Source organism: Ictidomys tridecemlineatus, chromosome 8 (assembly GCF_052094955.1).
Source record: "Ictidomys tridecemlineatus isolate mIctTri1 chromosome 8, mIctTri1.hap1, whole genome shotgun sequence".
NCBI lineage: Eukaryota > Metazoa > Chordata > Mammalia > Rodentia > Sciuridae > Ictidomys > Ictidomys tridecemlineatus.
Genome location: NC_135484.1, coordinates 1,924,251 through 1,943,654, shown reverse-complemented (window position 1 = coordinate 1,943,654; position 19,404 = coordinate 1,924,251). Strand labels below are relative to the sequence as shown.

Sequence of the window (19,404 nt, the reverse complement as noted above, 5' to 3'; positions counted from 1 at the left end):
TGAAACTTTCCACCTCGCCTAGCCAGTGCGGAGGACTGACCCTGGGTCCACCAAGGTTGTGCCTCGAGCACCTCCCCCCTCACCCTACCCTTCCCACTGCAGGCTTCCTCTGCCTAGCAAGGTGTGGACCACCCATCCTTGTGAGGCCTCATGGAAAACTCTGCTCTCCTGACATCTCTTCCTGCTCTTTTTATTCTTATGCATTTAAACAGCTGAATCCCCTCATTATTTCAACATGAGGAAAATACTTGTTTTCCATGTTTCAGTTCTCAGCTGAAAATTGGGCCATATTCATAAAATTATGGAGCTATTACTCTTTGGATATATGGAAATTAATATGGATCTATTTTTCCAATTGAATATAACTTCTCAGCTTTTCAGCAGAAAGATAAAATTCAAGCAAGCTTCTTAATTAAATTCCCTCTGAGGCTAACAAAAGAGAAACAAGGAACAACCCTGAACCCTGCAAAACATGTCAGGGAAGAGATGCCCTCCATTCACTGCACAGAGCAGAAGGCTCCTTCTCATCAGATGAGAGGCAAACCCAGCCTTAGTCCCAGACAGCTACAGGTAGAGCCTATTGAGCTGATTCTAACAGACATGAAGAAATATAACCCAGAATAAAACATGTTTAAAAGAAAAAGAAAAAATAGGTTCTTATGATACATGATTTTAAGACTTATGAATCTACAGTAATGAAGACAGCTTATTACCGACAAAAAAAAAAAAGGTCATGTATATCACTGGAAGAGAACAGAGTCCAGAAAATGAAGCACATATGTCTGTAGTCCATTGATTCTGACAAAGGTGCCAAAGCAGTAACGAGAGAAAAGAGTTTCCAACCAAGAGAGAATGAACATCAGCCATTATTTCACATAAGAGCCAGCATCAACCTGAAAATCCCAACTCTAAAACACCACGTCCCGAGCATTTTGCCTCAGTAAAATAAATGCAAGAGTACCTGCAAACCTGAAGGAAGCCAATTCCCACACAGAGTATCAATGGCACAGGAGGCCAAAGCAGAAGCTGGTCTTCAACACAACCAGGAGCTTTTACTCTCTGAAAAGTGTCATTTAAAAAATAAAAAGAAAAGCCACCAGTGGGGGGAAAGTCCACAACACATAGATCACAGGTAGGACATGACTCTAAGATATAAAATTCAACCACAAAAGGACAGTGCTAAATGCCTGTCAGAAGGGCCAGCACTTCGGAAATGCAATGACTCCAGTTTGGGAGTGGAAAAGGATGCCGCTGGTGGGTGTGCAACGGCATCACTGGAGCCAGCTCCTGGCTTCCTAAAATGTCCGCCGCGTGCACCCGCCATGAGAGGGAGCCACTGCCTTGCTGGGAAGTCACCCCAGAGAAAGCGTCCACAGGAAGCCCGAGCACCTGCTTTCACAAAAGCCTTCTCTGAAGAGTGAGCTGAGAAGTGGAAGCAGGCCAGGTGTCCATCCACAGGGACATGGCTCATGACTGGTGTGACTACACACTGACACTACTCAAAGCACACAACAACCTGGACAAGACCAAAGCCTCCATGTAAGTCCGAAGCCAAGCAATAGGGTCCTGACTGTATGCCGCTGGTCACGGGGCAATTCTAGAAAATGCACAGCCCATGGCAACAGACAAGTGAGCACGAGGGAGGGACAGGTCCCAAAGAGGCAAGAGGAGCACTCTGAGATGAAGGGCAGTCAGTGGAACCCTCATAAGCTCAGAGCTCAGACTGTAAACGTGGGGTTTGCTGAACTTCATTCCTTAATAATTTACTAAATTTTCATTATTCAACAATTGCTTGCTGAGATAGGAAAAAGGGGGACAGCTATGTTTTAAAATCTACTCAGCTTCGATTCTGACATAAAGATCATAGTAGGTCGGTCTATGGCTGTGGCTGACTCAGAAATTAAGGCAAGAAGAGGCCGAGGCAGGAGGATTGCAAGTTCAAAGCCAGCCTCAGTAAAAGTGAGGTACTAAGCAACTCACTGAGACCTTGTCTCTAAATAAAATACAAAATAGGGCTAGGGATGTGGTCAAGAGCCCCTGAGTTCAATCCCTGTACTCCGGCACCACCCCCACCACCCTGCCAAAAATTAAGTTAACTATGTATGCAAAATTAAAAATGCAATATGTACAACAAAATGTGAATGGTATGATTATCCTTTGGTGGCAAAATTTTGAGCTATCCTTATTTTCTTCAATACGCCTTTTCACATTTTTATCTTTTATAACAGGAACATGTATTATTTTGTAATGGAACAGAGATTGCTATTTCTTTTATGTGGATCTAACACACGGTTTCACCATGTCAGATTCTACATGATGCAGTGGGAGAGAAAATCAGCAGAGCTGTTACAATTGCCTCTAAACCCAAACTCCTGAGCAAGGTGCTACTGGGAAGAATAGCACTCCAGTTACATACCTGAGCAATGCAGTACTCCTTAGGATTTTCTTTTTCCAGACCATATTTCTCTAAAGCTTCCGCCACAGCAAAGTCTGCAGGATCCGTAGTAGACAGTAGGATTGTCTTATAGGGAATGTTTGGTTTTAAACTATCTGCATAAATTCTCAACGTTCCACCTGAAAAAATATTTTGACACCTTTGAGTACAACTTTATTTCACACCAATGACAGGAACATCAGACATCTGCAGCAGCATAGGAGAAGGCTCTCAAGTACCAACTGCAATGGTGCATAGGCAGCCTTAGCACTGCCACTACGTTTTCAGCCCCCACAGGAAGACCTGTACCAAAGGAAGCTACTGCAGGGAGTGGGGGCAACCCTGCAGGAGGAGGCTGCACCCGTTCTCTCTCCACACCAGAGCCTTCTACCCCAGGTGCAGCCCTGCTCCTGCTCCCACTTCTGCACTTGAGCATCACTCAATCTGTTCCTCCACTTCCACTTCCTGAACCTCGATCTGAAGTAAATGAAAAATTAAACCCACTAAGCAGATCCTCTTTTAAAAAATGAATACGAATGAGGAGATCTCAGGTGCACAAGCTCAAAGACTTTTTCATGAGGGGTGTGCCAACAGAGCAGGGCTCTTTAATTCCTCAATAGAAATGACATTCTAGTTTGTACTAACTGTGAACTCATTTGAGGGGGAAAAAATCAGCCAGAGCAGAGCATTCTGGCACCCTGAGGTTCTGTTGGTTCTTATTCATGAAAATCCACAAATGCACACGTGGTGTACTATTGCCACTCCTAGGAGTCCGCATTCTACTTATGGCCCAAGCTCAATAAGCACAAAATCCCCATCTACAGGAAAGAGCCTGAGGAAAGAAGGTAACAGGCTCCATGTCCCCATACCAAAGCATGATGTGCACATACTCCTGTCTTCAGTCTTCAGCTTTTCCACCTATTAGGAGCTTCCCAGAGGTCTGAGGATCTCTTGGAGCAAGTTCTGAATCTCCATGACTCCCTGGGCCTCTGAATTCTGAAGTAATTATTCTGGCTGCTGAGTACTTCCCATGTTCCCTTCTTCAACAACTCTAGCATGAACCACATCTTGGTGATTGAGTCATAGTAAATTATAGTCTCCTAAGAATCTGGGAGACCACACCAATGTAAGGATGTGAACCTGCTAGGCCCAGCCCCCTTATCTGGTGGAGATATATCTCCACCACGGGCACTCTCACACCAGCCAGAGCTGAGGACATGCGCCCTCTAAGACTCCCATTCTGGATGGGAGGTAGAATGCAGGGGAGAGAACTAACAAGAGAACAGATGCTGCGAGATGGCGATTCACATGTAAAACAGGAAGTATGGCTGTGAGAGAGTGAGCAGCCAGGGCTTCCTAAGCTTGGGGAATTGCCAAGGCCACTGAGACCTGAAGGACTTAACAGGGGAGCTTCCTGAGCAGGGCACCTATTCGTGCCAAGGCCCTTGGTTGATGAAGGCCTAGCTGGGCTCACCAGTCAGGGTGGATAAGGTGAGGGGAAAGAGGGAAGATACAGTCAGAGACTGGCTGAGATCAGATCACACAGGACTTCCTGACCTGATCACAACCTTGGGTTTTATTCTAGTTAGAGTTTTGAGAATGAGTGTGAGCATGTGTACCAATGCATGCAAACATCTCTACCCATGGGCACCTGCAGGGAGGAAGGCAAAATACCACTGAACAAAAGGGACTCCAGCTTTGGGCAAAGGAGGGCAGCTTCAGGAGTGAGCCAGAAAAAGGCATGTGTCCACCTACTGGGACACTTCCCCTCCTAAGCTACGATCTGCCCCAGATGCAGATTTGAAAAAATCTACAAGCCATGTGTGTACGGCAGGACAGGCATGAAGTGTACAGACAGGCCCAGGTGGCATCTTCATGTTGCACACCAGGCAACCAGGGAGACCAAGACCTGCTCTAAAAACTGACAAGATGAGTCTGCAACCTCACTGAGATGTTCACAGAAAAATACAAATGCACTTGACAAAATTATACTATGTGAAAGTGTAAATACACCACAGTGAATTCCACCTTCACATATATCTATAACACACTGATTAAAAATGAATAAACAAGTGGAAGGAAGAATAGAGGAAGGTCACTGCAGAAGATGACTGGAAGGAGGGGGTGGGAAGAGGTGGCACCGGGAATTGAAATGGAGGAAATTAAAACCCATGGGTGTATGATTATGTCAAAATGAAGAGCAAATAAAGAAAGAACATTGCAATGGGCTGACACCTAATTTTTGTTTAAAAATGTACATTTTCTAAATCCTCAATTCCTTTTTGATCCCAAAGTTACAGACTATGTTCACTATTTGGTCTGAAAAAAATTTATGGATGAAATTTACCAGGTCACTTTAAAAATCAGCATGGGTCCCACAGATGATTTAATCCTGAGCCACTTGGTACTCTTTTAAAAAAGACATCACAATGAGGCAGTTGTACAATTCATATTCTTGTGGCCAAATGAATTCAGTTATTGGATAGAATTACTTTTATTACTATCTGAATATTTTTGAACATCTGTCTAAAAAGATGATTCAGTTTTAGTATAGTGAATGTTGAGTCTTTCTGACACACAAAAAAGCAACAAACAGGTATAGTCCAATTTAAGAGATTTCTAGTTTTATAAGCACAAAACTATGTTGTCAGAGCACAGACACACCCTCCCACACATGACAAGGAAGGAGAAAGTGAAGAGAAGGACTAAAGTCCATCACATCAGTTCTAAGACCGACAGATGCATTATTTTCCCATTTTGAAAATGAACACACTGAGGTTCAGTTTGTGCACGGGTTTCCAATGCACCCTAACTCCAGGCCCATGTCTTTCTGTGGTGCCCAATGCTCCCAGGATTGTGTGCCGAGAACTGGTAGACAAAGAAGTGACTCTCCAGAAATTCTTACAGTTAATGAATGTCTCAGTGAGAAAACCCAAGACAACAATTGGTAGAATATCTGCACCACCAATCAATTAACTGAGGTATACAGAGCATTTTGGGGCCAACTGCACTTTGAAGACCTCACAGAGGGAACACACTTGCATGTTAAAAGCCTGACAAGTGCAGTACAAGCCTGTTTGCATGGAAGACTCACCCTCAGTTGAGCCAGTGGCTACTGGAGGCTATCAGGTCCATTTTTCAAAGTAATTAATTCATTAAAACAGACAGACAACAACTTGAATTTAATACTTTTGAGTTCCTTAATATTAACCATAAAGAGTGGAGTTTTTTCAAGATGGCAGAATAGAGGATATCACTTTCCTGGCTGATCCATGGTGTGAAACCAAGAAAGCAGACAGGCAACTTCTGAGGAAGGCAGGTGAGAAAAAAAGGATTTTACTGGGAATTAATACTGGACCTTCAAAGCAGATTCAGGACTCAGGAGGTCGGATATAATAAAATAAGGAAGAAATCCCCAGCTCCACTCCTGCTGCCACAAGCTAAGACACCATCCAGAGTGGGCCCACTGCAAGCCAGGTAAAGGATAACGGAATTAGGCAAAAGAGGAAATTACAGGATACAAATGGTAAAAGAAGAGTTCCAACTATCCTATTTGCTGATGACATGACCCTATACCTAGAGGACCCAAAAAACTCCACCACAGAACGTCTAGAACTCATAGAATAATTTAGTAAGTAGAAGGATACAAAATTAACACCTACAAACCAATTGCACTCCTATATACCAATGATGAATCAACTGAAAGAGAAATTAAACCAATCATTCCATTCACAATAGCCTTAAAAAAAATAAAAACATTTGGGAATCAATCTAATAAAAGAGGAGGAAGACTTCTACAATGAAAACTACAGAACACTAAAGAAAGAAATTAAAGGAGACCTTTGAAGATGGGAAAATCTCCCATGTTCTTAGAGAGGCAGAATTAATATTGTCAAAATGGCCATACTTCCAAAAGCACTATACAGATTTTATGCAATTCCTATTAAAATTCCAATGACTTTCTTCCTAGAAACAGAAAAAAGCAGTCATGAAATTCATTTGAAAAAATAAGAGGCCCACAATATCCACAGCAATCCTCAGTGAGAAAAATGGAAGCAGAAGCACAATACCAGACCCCAAGTTATACCACAGAGCTACAGTGACAGAAACGGCATGGCACGGGCACCAAAGCAGACATGAAGACCAGTGGGACAGAAAAGACGACGCAGAGACACATGCACATAAATACAGTTATCTTGCACTAGACAAAGGCACCATAAGCATGTACTGGAGAATAAACAGATAGCCTCTTCAGCCTCTTCAACAAATGGTACCGGGAAAACTGGAAATCCATAGGTAGCAATATGAAATTGAACCCCTATCTCTCACCCTGCACAAAACTCAATTTGAAATGGATCAAAGACCCAGGCACTAGACCAGAAACCCTGCGCCTTCTAGAAGAAAATGTAGGACCAACTCTCCAACACGTTGGCTTAGGAATCGAATTGCTTAACAAGACTCCAAAAGTGCAAGAAGTAAAATCAAGAATCGATAAATTGGGTTGTAGAAACTAAAAAGCTTCTTCACAGCAAAGGAAACAATACAGAATGAGAAGAGAGAGCCCACAGAATGGGAGAATATCTTTACCACAGGTACCTCAGATAGAGCACTAATCTCCAGGATATATAAAGAACTCAAAAACTTAACCCCCAAAATACAAATAACACAATCAATAAATAGGCAAAAGCTCTGAACAAGCACTTCACAGAAGAAGAAATACAAATAGTCAACAAATATATGGAAAAATGTTCAACATTTCTAGCAATTAGAGAAATACAAATTCCATGTCATTCCAGTCAGAATGGCAATTATCAAGAATACAAGGAACAATAAATGTTGGTGAGGATGTGGGGGAAAATGTTCACTCATACATTGCTGGTGGGACTGCAAATTGGTGCAAGTACTAAGGAAAGCGATAAGGAGACTCCTCAGAAAACTTGAAAAGGAACCACCATTTGACCTTGGCTTATAACCGAAGGACTTAAAAGCACCATACTCAGTGAAACAGCCACATCAATGTTTACTAGCCACTCAATTCACAATAGCTAAGCTATGGAACCAACCTAGGTGCCCTTCAAGAGATGAATAGATAAAGAAAATGTGGTATATAAACAAACAGAATATTACTTAGACACAAAAAAAGAATGACTTTTGCTAGTAAATGGATGGAACTAGAGACTCTCATGCTAAGTAAAATAAGCCAATGCACAAAACTAATGGCTGGATGTTCTCTCTGATACAACAAGGGAGGCAGGGAATAGAAAGTCATCGGATTAGACAAAGGAGAATGAAGGAAAGGAGGGAAATGGAAAAGGAAAGACAATAGAATGAACTGGACATAACTTTCCTGTGTTCATATATGAATATGTGACCAGCAAAACTCCACACCATGTACATCCACAAGAATAGGATCCTAATTAAAATAAGTTCTACTCCATGTATGTATAATGTGTCAAAATACACTCCACTGTCATGTATTCTAAAAACAAATAATAATTTTTTAAAAACTACAAATTTACTTTCTTAAAGAGTTTTCCTGGGAATCTACTATATATATATATATATATATAAATGTTCCTTTTGTGCCCAGCCATCCCTTTAATAGAGAAGCTCTGCTTGCGAATTCTACTGTTTCTACTCTGAATTCCTGGGGTCTTTTTTCTATTTTCTTCCTGGGCCCCTAGAACACTGCCTAACTGTTCTGCTTGCTGTTGTTTTTCATCACCAGTGCGCTTTCTCTCCAACGAGCCTCACCCACACCCATACAGATAACCTTCTCCACCTCCATCGGACACCAAAGAGCTGGGCTCTAGTTCAGTCACTGAGTCACCACCCCAAAGATACCCCACACGATGCCAGCACCTCACCTGACACAGGTTAACCCATCTTCCACTCCAAACATTCCCTTGCTCCACAGCCCATCAACCTCTGTCCAACACTGCTGAGTAAAACCCAGTCTTCATGGGGCCCAGTATTCCACCCTCCAACATCCCTCTATGCGCTGGGTCCTCTGCCTCCTATGGGCAACACAGGCTTTCCTAGGCCTGCTGCGTCTACTCACGATTCCCTCGAATGCAGCTTCTATGCTGCCTCCACAATCATCTCTCTAGATCTGAAGCTGAGGCTAAATTGAAAGCTTTTCAAATCCCTAGCTCATTGACAATGCCCATCAAAATTTCCTATCAAAATACCCAGACATCAGTGGAATATAGGTATGGGCATCTAGGAGTACCAGCTAAGGGACATGCAAAAAGCTTCCTACTTTCTTAAAAAATGTACATACATGTTACGTTTAACCCACTAATGTGGATTAGAAGGTTTAAGTAAACACTCAAGTGACTTATAAAAATTAATACTGCAAGCCAGCTTCTTATTGTGACTCACATGCACCTGAACTTGTGCTTGGGGCTCCTCCAAGGAGCAGCGGACTCTGCTCGTTTCAGGGACACCTCAGGCTCCTTCCTCTGGCCAGTGCCTTCAGGTCTGACAGAGGCTGGCACAGGGAGGTATTTCTGACTGTTCCTCTTGAGCTTTTTAAAATTTTTGCTTCTTTATATTTCTCTGCCTTTTTTGGTTGCATGTAGTTATAAATCATGACAAATTCTTGATAGAACCGGGACACATTTAAACAAAAAAATCTTGGATCTCAAAAATGCCTTATTAAAATATTTAAAGAATCAAGAAGTCCCTCCTGCTCCTAGTCCTAGTCTGTTTGTTTGTTTGAAGTCACCAGTCCTACAATTCCTGTGAAGTATCTAATTAAGACTTGTTTTCAGTGCACTGAGGATAGAAACAAGGCCCCGTGCTGGGGCGGCTGGGGCGGCAAGCTGGAGCCATCTGGAACCCACACTGAAATGTGCTAGAGCCCCGAGTCCTCAGCAATCACTGGCCTAGGGCAGGACAGTGACCACACATTTCCAAACACAGTCCATGGAGCCCACCTCCTGTGTGGAGACCAGAATGATACACAAACAAAACACATTAATACCAGCCCAGGAATGAACACAGGTGTGAAACTGCCTCTCAGCCACAGACCCAGCCTCACAAAACTCAAACTGGACAAGCAATGACACCTTCGACGCAGGAGAGAAAGGCCTGGAACCGAGCAACCCTTCCAGACCAAAACTATGATTAAAAAGGGATTCAGAGAAATTCTTCCAATCCTCACATCCCAAACCCTACAACTATCAAGTAGGCTAGCAGGTGTAAAGAGTAAATGTCCAAAGGTACAATTCTGAAGCCCCTGATGTGACATTACACAAGAAACATGGAGGTGGAGGCCAGACCAAACCTCTGTGGTCAAGCTGGATCAATAGAGTGATTTTTTGTTGTTTAAACTCAAATGGATATGCTATTATTGTTTTAACAAGTAAAAGAACTTTGTAACTAATGTGTAATTTTGTAATAACTAACTTGTAACTTTGTAATAAATATCTTCTTTGCTGAATACAATTACAGATTGAAGTAAAAGTTTTAGGTCAAAAAGCTAAAAATATTCACAACCCATGCATAATTAGAATAGCAAGATTATCTATTCCCATTTCCCTCAGAACTACAGAACAAACTCCAGACATGCTGGCAGAGGGAAGATGAGGAGCGAGGAAAGAACACCGCGCACTGCTCACAGGACCACTTGCCACGCTTCTCCGTGAGCACCTTAGTTTGTAGGACTGACTTTGAAACTATGAAAAAATGTTAGTTATGAAGACACAAACTTCTAGAAGTAAGAAACAAGTGTAAATCAATAAGGGAACCCGGCCATACAGATAGGAACTGTGTGATTTTAAAACACAGCAATTTAACAGTACATCTTTATAAGAAACACCAACTTCGCAAAAATCTCAACATGTTTTCTGAACCCTATTGTTAACAGTAACACTGTTCCTATGTTTACAGAAAAAAAAAAAAATCATGTTGATGCTATTAGGAAGAAAGAATGCTACTGTAAGATACCCAGGTTTTCTAACATCAAAACAATTTAAAGGAACAAGGACTCCTGAGAGAAGAAGCCATCTCAAACCCCAGGAAAGACATGCACAGGAGGGACATCCCGCCAAATACCAAGTCACTCAAGACCACCAGTAGCCAAGGCCCAGAAAGAAGCTTGCTGGAAGACTCTGGTTGGCTCCAGGTGTCACTTCAAGAACCACAAAGGAAAACAACTGCTGTGGATCAGAAACACAGGAGGGCTATCCATCCACAAGCTTGATAAAAAGCCTTAAGTCACTGCTCCTTGTGAGAAGACAATCAAGTAAGTGTTCTGGACCTCTCTCTATCTACACCCAGTCAAGAAAAGAGAGAAAACAAAAAGAAAAACAAGGCAACTAACACAAAAAGATACAGCCAGGGGCTGGGGATGTGGCTCAAGCAGTAGCGTGCTCGCCTGGCATGCGTGCGGCCCAGGTTCGATCCTCAGCACCACATACCAACAAAGATGTTGTGTCTGCCGAAAACTAAAAAATAAATATCAAAATTCCCTCTCTCTCTCTCTCTTTAAAAAAAAAAAAAAAAGATACAGCCAGCAGAATCTACAAGGTCAATGACAAACCAACTAAAAAACAAAGAAGTAAAATGTAAGGGAAGAAAGGGAATTTTACTGTAAAAAACTTCAAAGGCATATTAATCAATGTGTAAGTCACTTCTGGATCCTAATTCAAATAAACATTAATCAATTTTCATGTGTGTCACTTGGTTCCCACTCCAACTAAAGGAATTACCAGAGACAGCTGGGAAAATGGAAACAATGTTATTTGATCAGAGTAAAAAATTACTATTAATTTTTTATATGTAATAATGGTATTAGAGTTATACAAAATAATAGTTTGGGAATGGAGCAATGTATATTGCAGAAAAGAAGAAAAGGGTTGTTGATCACTGAAATTCTATGATAAGTGCATGAGTGTTCACTACTTCTTTCTCTTCTTTTTATATATCTGAAACACTCTAGAATTTTTTTTTTAAAGTTATGCTGGGGGAAAATACATAACTGGCTATTTCTTTATGGAAGAGAATTCTTTTACCCAAGAGAGTGCACAGATCTGCTTGGTGTTACTGCAGATCTGCTTGGTGTCGCACACAGACAGAAAACCAACTTGGTGTGTACCTGAATCGGGCCTCCCATCTGAGCTTCGGAACTCCTGCATCCTCTTCTCCAGCTTTTGCTGCCGCCGTCGTTTCATAACCACTTCAGGATTAGAAATGGTCCGAGTAAAGCTGGTTTCTGGCATGTCCTTGTATACCTCAGCAGCCAGTCGGGAATTCTCACTGAGGAAAGAAGTGGTAACAGAACTTTAAACCTTTTTCCACTGTAACACAAAACTATATGAAATCAAAAGAATAGATTCTACTGGCCTACCTCTTACCCCATGGAAAAGTTGTGTGTACTCACCATGTGCTAATCAATTACTATGAAATAGAGAATATACTCTCTCGATAATATACCAAACTAAGCAGATATCTTCAACAAAATCCTTATCATTAGGTCACACAACTTAAGTGCTGTATTATATTCAATAACAAAACAAAAGGAAAATCTACAGAGTATACATTAAAGAAATTCTGACTACTGTTATCCTAAAACTAACCAAATGAATGATATTATATCACAACTTTCTAACCATGAGAAATAATTATAGGATTGATTGCATTTAAGTAAGAATCTTATTTAAAATGATAATAAATCTTCAAGATCTCAAATTAGTGAAATCTCATGATTTTGTAAAACCTAAAAAATTTACCAACATCACTTTCCTAAAGTTAAGCTTTCAAAAGAAAATTGTTCTAACAATTTCTGTAAAGGAATCAACTACAGAGTGATGAGCAGAAAACTAAATATTAAGACAAAATGGAAAAAGTGATATGCTGTTAATAAATACACCTAAGTACATAATTTTTCATAATTAAAAATCAAATTTTAATTAATCAAGTTAACAATATAACTCATTTTAAGTAGCTCATTTTCTAAATCAAATTATACGTCGTCTCAAAACCTAAACTGACAAACACAGCAAACCATAAGGCTTTAGTTTTAAACAAGACTTTTTTTTTTTTATAAATGACCAATTGATCTATGCAAATTTCTTCTTCCTTACAACCACATTAAATACAGCCTGCTACACTGTGCCCAGGTGATTATATCCCTGAACTACTTATTAAATTAGTTTTGCTATATCTCAAATAGGCGCAAATTCCACTCTAAAGGACACATCATTCATGGACACACAGAAAATATCAACTCATTCTAAAAAGTGGGAAGAAAACAAACTCAAGGAGACCACTGCACCACAAAAATATAAATGGCTAATGAACACATGAAAGATGTTACCTTTTGAATAATACATTAAATTTAGTATGTGGAGAATATCATATAACACAGAGGTAATACACTGATTCAAGAGGTAAGAGGTGTAAGCATGTAAAAAAATGAGAAGGGGTGGTCAGCCAACAAGCTGAATACCCAAGTCACAGTCCTGGAAATCTCCCAAGGAGACACGCAGACCTGCTCCTACCCACTGTCCCTCAGTACCTCCCCAGAAGCAATTGGATGAGTGCCTGTAATACCAGAAGGATGTTCACTGGTCATTATTCAAACCTAGGGTAGGGAGGTGGGCTATAAACAAATACAGGTACATTAAAAAATAATCAGGTACATAAATGATGGAAGAACCATGTGACAGAATGCCATACAATCTTAGAACTGTTTTTGTGAAATACATATATACAGGAAAAATACCACGTAAAAATACCACAGTTGAAAAAGCTGTGATTGTACTTGTTTAAAAATCTTCTATGTAAACACTTAAAGTATATATATATTTGTACGGAAAAACAGACAGGATTAGCTTCTCTTGGGTTCCTCATGGGTTCCGGCCCATCTGCTGTCTGACTTTCTGAAGTGTATGTTCCTTACTTGGCCATGTAACATACATAGTACAATGCATTCAATACCAGGGCACAGAAAGCTGCCCAAGGGCAGGTTGAACTAGCAACTGGATGGGGCAGAGTGCATACTGGGAACTAGAGTCCACCTAGGAAAAGTCTAGGATGTGACCTACATGTCTTTCTGTTATGCAGAAACACAGAGATTTCCCTTATTCCCTCATCTCTGAGCTCAGGAGCTCAAATATCTTGGGACAGATAAAGTGCACCTACCATAAGGCTGGAATAACAGGGCAGGAATGGGGGACTTGATGTGTCTGAACCTTCAAAGGGAAAACCTGCTTTTCCCTGGCCTTGCCCCTTCTACCAGACATCAGTGTCCCGAGGCACACAGGAAACCCTGCCGCCCCATTCCAGATGAGGCCTCTGGCAGCAGTGCTCCACTCAGGAAAAAGGCAACTCAGTCATGTATGCTGGGGTGAGCAGGAGGGTGGGCAGGCTTCTAACCTCAGAGGACTTTCCTTAGGTAAGACCCGTTTACTCCCTAACTTGGTGGGTCAATCTGCATCCTTCACATAGCCCTCTGGGAAGGCCAAAGCCAGTTGCATTAAGAACATCTGTGGGCTGGGGCTGTAGTTCAGTAGTAGAGCACTTGCCTAGTACATGGAAGGCACTGGGTTCGATCCTTAACACCACATAAAAATGAAAAAACTAAAATAAAGTACTGGGTCCATCTACAACTAAAAATATTGGGGAAAAAAAAAAAAAAAAAAAGCACCTGCTTGCAGTGCAGAGCAATGGGAATACTTCCAGAGCAAACCCACCTGTCATCCCCTCGAGAAGGTCCATCCTCCTTATCAGACGTCTGTCTCAAGGCCTCCTTTTCTCTCTTCTTTTTTTCTTTCTTTTCTTTCTTTGAGAGCGTTCTCTTGAAGTTCTGTATAACACCTTCTTTCTCCTGCTTTTCTGGTCCATTACTTTGAACCTTCTGATAGAAGTAACATCGTCACTCACTCGTTAGCCACCACCCAGGAATACCATATGCCCCCTGTGGGGAGGCTTTCTTCTCCACACACAGCATCTCAAACCAGGTGAACTCTGGGGTGTGGGGACATTACATACAGTGAGGAGCCTAGAGTGACATAGGCAATTTTTCAAAACCAAGTGAATTACATACTCGAGTCTGTGTGTTCAATTGTATATAAATTTACCTAACTTTCAAACTAATTGAGCAAGCAGGCAAACAAACACTCAAAGCTAGTAAGAACACTGGGGTGTGATTCATGAAATCTGACTTTTAATGACTAAAATTCCAATAAGTTACCATAAAGTAACCTCAGTAAAAGGAGCCTAATAAAACATAGAAATGAGGAGTCTAAATCACCATCTGCGTAGTAGGTACTTTTCTTTAACTTCAGAAGAAACGTTAAGAGTAGTCATAATAAGTGGCTTTCACAAACCAGGGTCCTACTTATCAGCTTTCTGCAAAACACCTGACTGCTTTTTCAGGCCTTGTATGTGTTTGCTTATTCTTAATCTGCTTTTCAACTACGAAAAGGCCGTCCCACATAGCCACATTATTTTTAGGTAGAAACTTAACAGGTGAAGAATTTTAAAAAGAAGAAAAAGATAAAGTACTGGAGAGAAAACTGCCTTTTACTTTCTAAGATGGGGGAGTAGAAAACATTCATGTTCCTGTTTCCATTCTGGAATCTTTTACATTGCACTGGTCCTAAGAAGAGTTTGCACCTGGCAATGAAGGTTTGTGGCCCACAGCAAAGTGAACAGAATGCACAGCACCAGCTGAAATCACAACACAAGGATGAAATGAAATGTGAGTGCAGGACCACAGAAACCCATTCGAACTTGTGTGCATCACTTCAGGTACAGTCAAGTCACTAAACACGGGCACGAGGAAATCCAAGACCCCATGCATAGGTGTGAGGATCAGCAAGCAACAATGGCCTCACACAGAAGGAAAGTGTTCTGCCACTGTGAGCGAGCAATGACAGTCTCTCTCAGTGTACAGGGGGTTGAACAGAAGAATCCCTCAAAGTCCTCTGAACTTTGCATTTGCTACTACTTGCTAATACTGAATTCCTGTGAAAGATGCTATCTGATTTAGCAAAGATTATATAGTATTTTGAAATTATATCAACATTTCTAGTATTCCACAAAAAAAAGAACAGTAGTACAGAAATTCCAGATGACCCAGGCAAGATTTAGAACTGACACGGCTCCCTGGCCACCAGCCACACAGCCAACCCAATAATCCCTTCCAAAGCAGTGAAGCATGACTGGCGCAGGCCTGAGGCACAGCAGGCCAGTGCCAAGGTGAGCCAGGGCATGCTGACATGACACCCAGCTATGGCACAGCCTAGGCCTGGTGCAGACGCCCATTGCAGAAGCCCGCTCCACACAGCACCACAGCTCGGAACCACCAAGCTTCTATAATCCAATAACCTCAACCTCTTACTTCCCCATGAGCAGTGGAAAAATGCAAGTGGAGCAGATCTGGAAAGGACTGCAGGTGAGTCTGGGCTGGTACTTTTCCAAACACTGATTAGCATAAATCTGAACCAAAAATATTGATCCAAGTGATACATAAACCCCTACACTAACACACTCCCATATGGGAATCCCCTTTCACCCTGCAGGAGTTGTGTTTCTATTCACACTTGAATAAATCTTGTTCTTACACTCACTCACCCTCATCTGTGGATTTCATTTTTCAAAGCTGCAAGACAAGAACTCAGAAAGAAAATATTGGCGATGAGCTGCTGAGGTATGCCTCAACACCGAAGGGCATAGCCGGCCTTTAAGAGCTGCAGCACATTTCTTGGCTACAGAGCCTGCAGCCTGTGCAGAGCCTACCTGCCAGCATAAGTGGAAAATCTAGTTTCATCCCAAACTCCAGTTTCAGAATCATCCCTCCATTGTCTAAGCACACCAAGAGTTTGCCAATTCCTAACCTCACTTGTGCACTGTGGAGGGTTGTCATGTGCCTTTTGCAGTGGCATCTGAAAGTTCACTATAAATAGATTATCAGAGCTTCCTCTTCCTTCCTAATTCTCATTAAAGCAATTCTGATTTTACAGCTTGGGGAAAGAATGGAAGGTGATAACTTGATCACTAACTCAGTCACAAAAACTTACTCCTCTTTCAAGAAGTGAGCAGCAGCATCGGGGCTACTAGATGAAATGAAGGGTAAAGTAGACACCATCAGGCTGCTTTTATGTTCTTTACTAAGAGGACAGTAGAGGGATTTAGGGAGAGAAGACAAATAGAAGGAGCTCCTGTAACAAAAACTCAATCCGGTTTGCTCCCACCCAGCCACAGTCAGCATAAGATAGGGAGGCGCCACCTTAGCAGGGGCTGCGTCGTTCTCATTCTTGAGCACAAATCTGCCTTCCCGGTCATCTTTGTTCCAATTCAACTGCACAACTAGAGGCTTCTCATCAGTGTCCAATCTTCTTTCTTCTTCAACATGAAATGGAAAAAAAAAAAATATGCCGTAGTTATTTCATGGCATCAGCACAATAATTGGCCAAGTCATATAATTTAATTTTATAAAGTATTTTATTCTCCCAAGGATCTGCTGACAGACTGAAATGCACTGTTAAGAATGTCAAATCAGTGCTTAGTATTCTGTCAATACTATGTGCCCATTAACATGATCAGTGCCAGGTACTGACAGGGGCATTCCCCTTGTTCAGATATAACTGGGAAAAAAAGGAGAAATATACATGGACTACGATAAAGTAAACACAACTCTGTTGTAACCTTATTTCTGAAGTCAAATCATATCTTATGCAACTAGAAAATAAGAAAATGATGTTAATACACTGCAGAAGTTCCACAGGCTTACCACCTTAATGTTACATCCTACAAGCAACAGCAATAGCACACAATCAGTGTAGAAGTGACTGCAGTGACCTTCTGCTCTTCCTACCTGCATATCCATCTCTGAAGCTTGCCAATCTCGACCCTCAGCTCGCCTTCACCAGAAAGCTGCCATGCCTTTCTCTGTGTTCCAGTGAAGTGCGTGACTGGTGCACTGAGTCCCCCAGGGAGCAATTCCCAAGTGCTCTACAGAGCCTGACATTTCCAAAATCCAGAAGCCTATGGTGGGGTGCAGGCTCCAGGGAGAAGGCCCTGAAGGATGGAGCAGGCACAGCATCACTCAGCAGGGAAAAGACTAAGGAGAAGGGCCAGTCCACCTAACTCTAAGAGCACATTCCCAGGTGTCCTCCTCATCCCTGGAGAAACCCATTCACCATGCTTTTCCTGTTACTTTGTTATAGCCACTGCTACAAATTTAAATAGTTTTTGAATAACCTGCCCATTTTTTCTTTCTTGTGAAGTCTGCCCTGGCATACATTTGGCAGAACATGAGCTCTTCCAGGAATTCCTGCTGCAGAAGCACCTGTACAAAGCTTCCTCCCTACACAATGCTTTACAATCCTTGTGAACAGGAGGACCCAGCACTCCCAGGCTTGAATAAAGGAAACTCATCATAAAACCAAAGTATCTGATAAGGCAGGGGACAGATTCCCTCTCCTATGGGCATCCTCCCATGTCCAGCTTTGCCACTGCACAGCAGGCTGGCCAGCACATCACCAGGAGACGGGCAGTGCACACACTCATCCACTGTCGGGTAGGTGCAAATTCTGCACAGAGTGAGACTATATGGTGCTAGTCAGTCAGCAAATATCTCTTTTTTTTTTTTTTTTTTTAAAGAGAGAGTGAGAGAGGGGAGAGAGAAAGAGAGAGAGAGGATTTTTTAATATTTGTTTTTTAGTTCTCGGCGGACACAACATCTTTGTTGGCATGTGGTGCTGAGGATCGAACCCGGGCTGCACGCATGCCAGGCGAGCGCGCTACCGCTTCAGCCACATCTCCAGCCCCCAGCAAATATCTCTTTAGTTAAAGAGATAGCTGGCAAGGGCAGTGACAGGAGAAAGGTCCAGCTCCTGAAGGCTGCAAGAGCAGTGAGGCATGCTGGTTCCATGATGGGCCAAGGCTGCTCCTCATAACCAGGCTCCACAATGGCACAGAAAGTAAAGAAGCAGAGCCAAGACCAAAGATTGTTTTGTGAACTGGCCTGTACGTGACACTAAAACACTGTTAAATTTGAGATTGACCTCATTTCTCAAACAAGGTCTCTATCAAAATGCTTTTGCAGGGCTGGGGATATAGCTCAGTTGGTAGAGTGCTTGCCTTGCATGTACAAGGCCCTGGGTTCAATCCCCAATACCACAAAAAAAAAATGTTTTTGGCACTGTTCACTGTACAATGTTTTCAGATTGACGTGGTGTTATTTTAAGGAGCTTGCTGTAGGCATTACGCATCTCTGGGTAACAGGCTCTGGTGTAGGTAATAACACATTAGTGAACACACCAGGAGAGGCACTTCAGAGCCACCCTGGACTAGGGTTCTCCAATGAAGAGCCCCCCTAGAGCATAGACCCAGACAGGACTTGAAGGGAAGGAAAGGTGTAGGATGGTCCAGAGAAGGTCAGAAAGACAGGCAGGGAGTGTGGCAGAACTCTGGGCAATGGCATGAGCACAGCCCCACACCAGGTGAGAACTGTCATCTGATCAATACTGCCAATACCATGGCCAAATTAAGATTCTACAAAAGCACTAGCATCCCCAGCAAGGGATGGCAGCACAATGATGGATGACATGATGGTGCTCTCACCAAGGCTGCACAGAGAACCCAGATGACCATATCAAGACCCGCCACCATGAGGCCAGCCACAGGCTCATTGTGACAAAGGAGGCAAGCATGCCAGAAAGAGCTAGACTTCCAGAGTTTCTTAGTAAGCATTATATACAACTAGTAAGGCAACGTATTAGAATGCAGAATAATAATATAGAATAATAATTATATTATTCCTATAATAGGTTATGAATTAATCAACTGAAAATCAGCTTAATAAACTAGTGATAAAAATCAATAAATTTGGTCAGGTGTGGTGGCACACACCTGTAATCCCAGCAGCTTGGGAAACTGAAGCAGGAGGATCACATGTTCAAACACAGCCTCAGCAAGTTAGTGAGGCCCTGTGTCAAAATTTAAAAAATTAA

At 42.1% G+C, this 19,404-nt stretch overlaps 1 protein-coding gene across 24 annotated transcripts in view; it reads right to left on the bottom strand.

Moving 5' to 3' along the window:
- Window positions 1-19,404, bottom strand: part of Afdn (afadin, adherens junction formation factor) — a 126,072-nt gene that overhangs the window by 71,020 nt on the left and 35,648 nt on the right. For 15 of the 24 annotated variants that reach the window (XM_078018694.1, XM_078018700.1, XM_078018686.1 and 12 more), the window contains exons 3-6: window positions 16,677-16,792; window positions 14,137-14,300; window positions 11,538-11,698; window positions 2,417-2,574 (exon numbers count right to left, since the gene is read on the bottom strand). In XM_078018694.1, the coding sequence (XP_077874820.1) occupies window positions 2,417-2,574; window positions 11,538-11,698; window positions 14,137-14,300; window positions 16,677-16,792 (599 nt within the window). The remainder of the gene's footprint in view (window positions 1-2,416; window positions 2,575-11,537; window positions 11,699-14,136; window positions 14,301-16,676; window positions 16,793-19,404) is intronic. The other 9 variants (XM_078018687.1, XM_078018707.1, XM_078018708.1 and 6 more) reach the window with 3 other exon arrangements.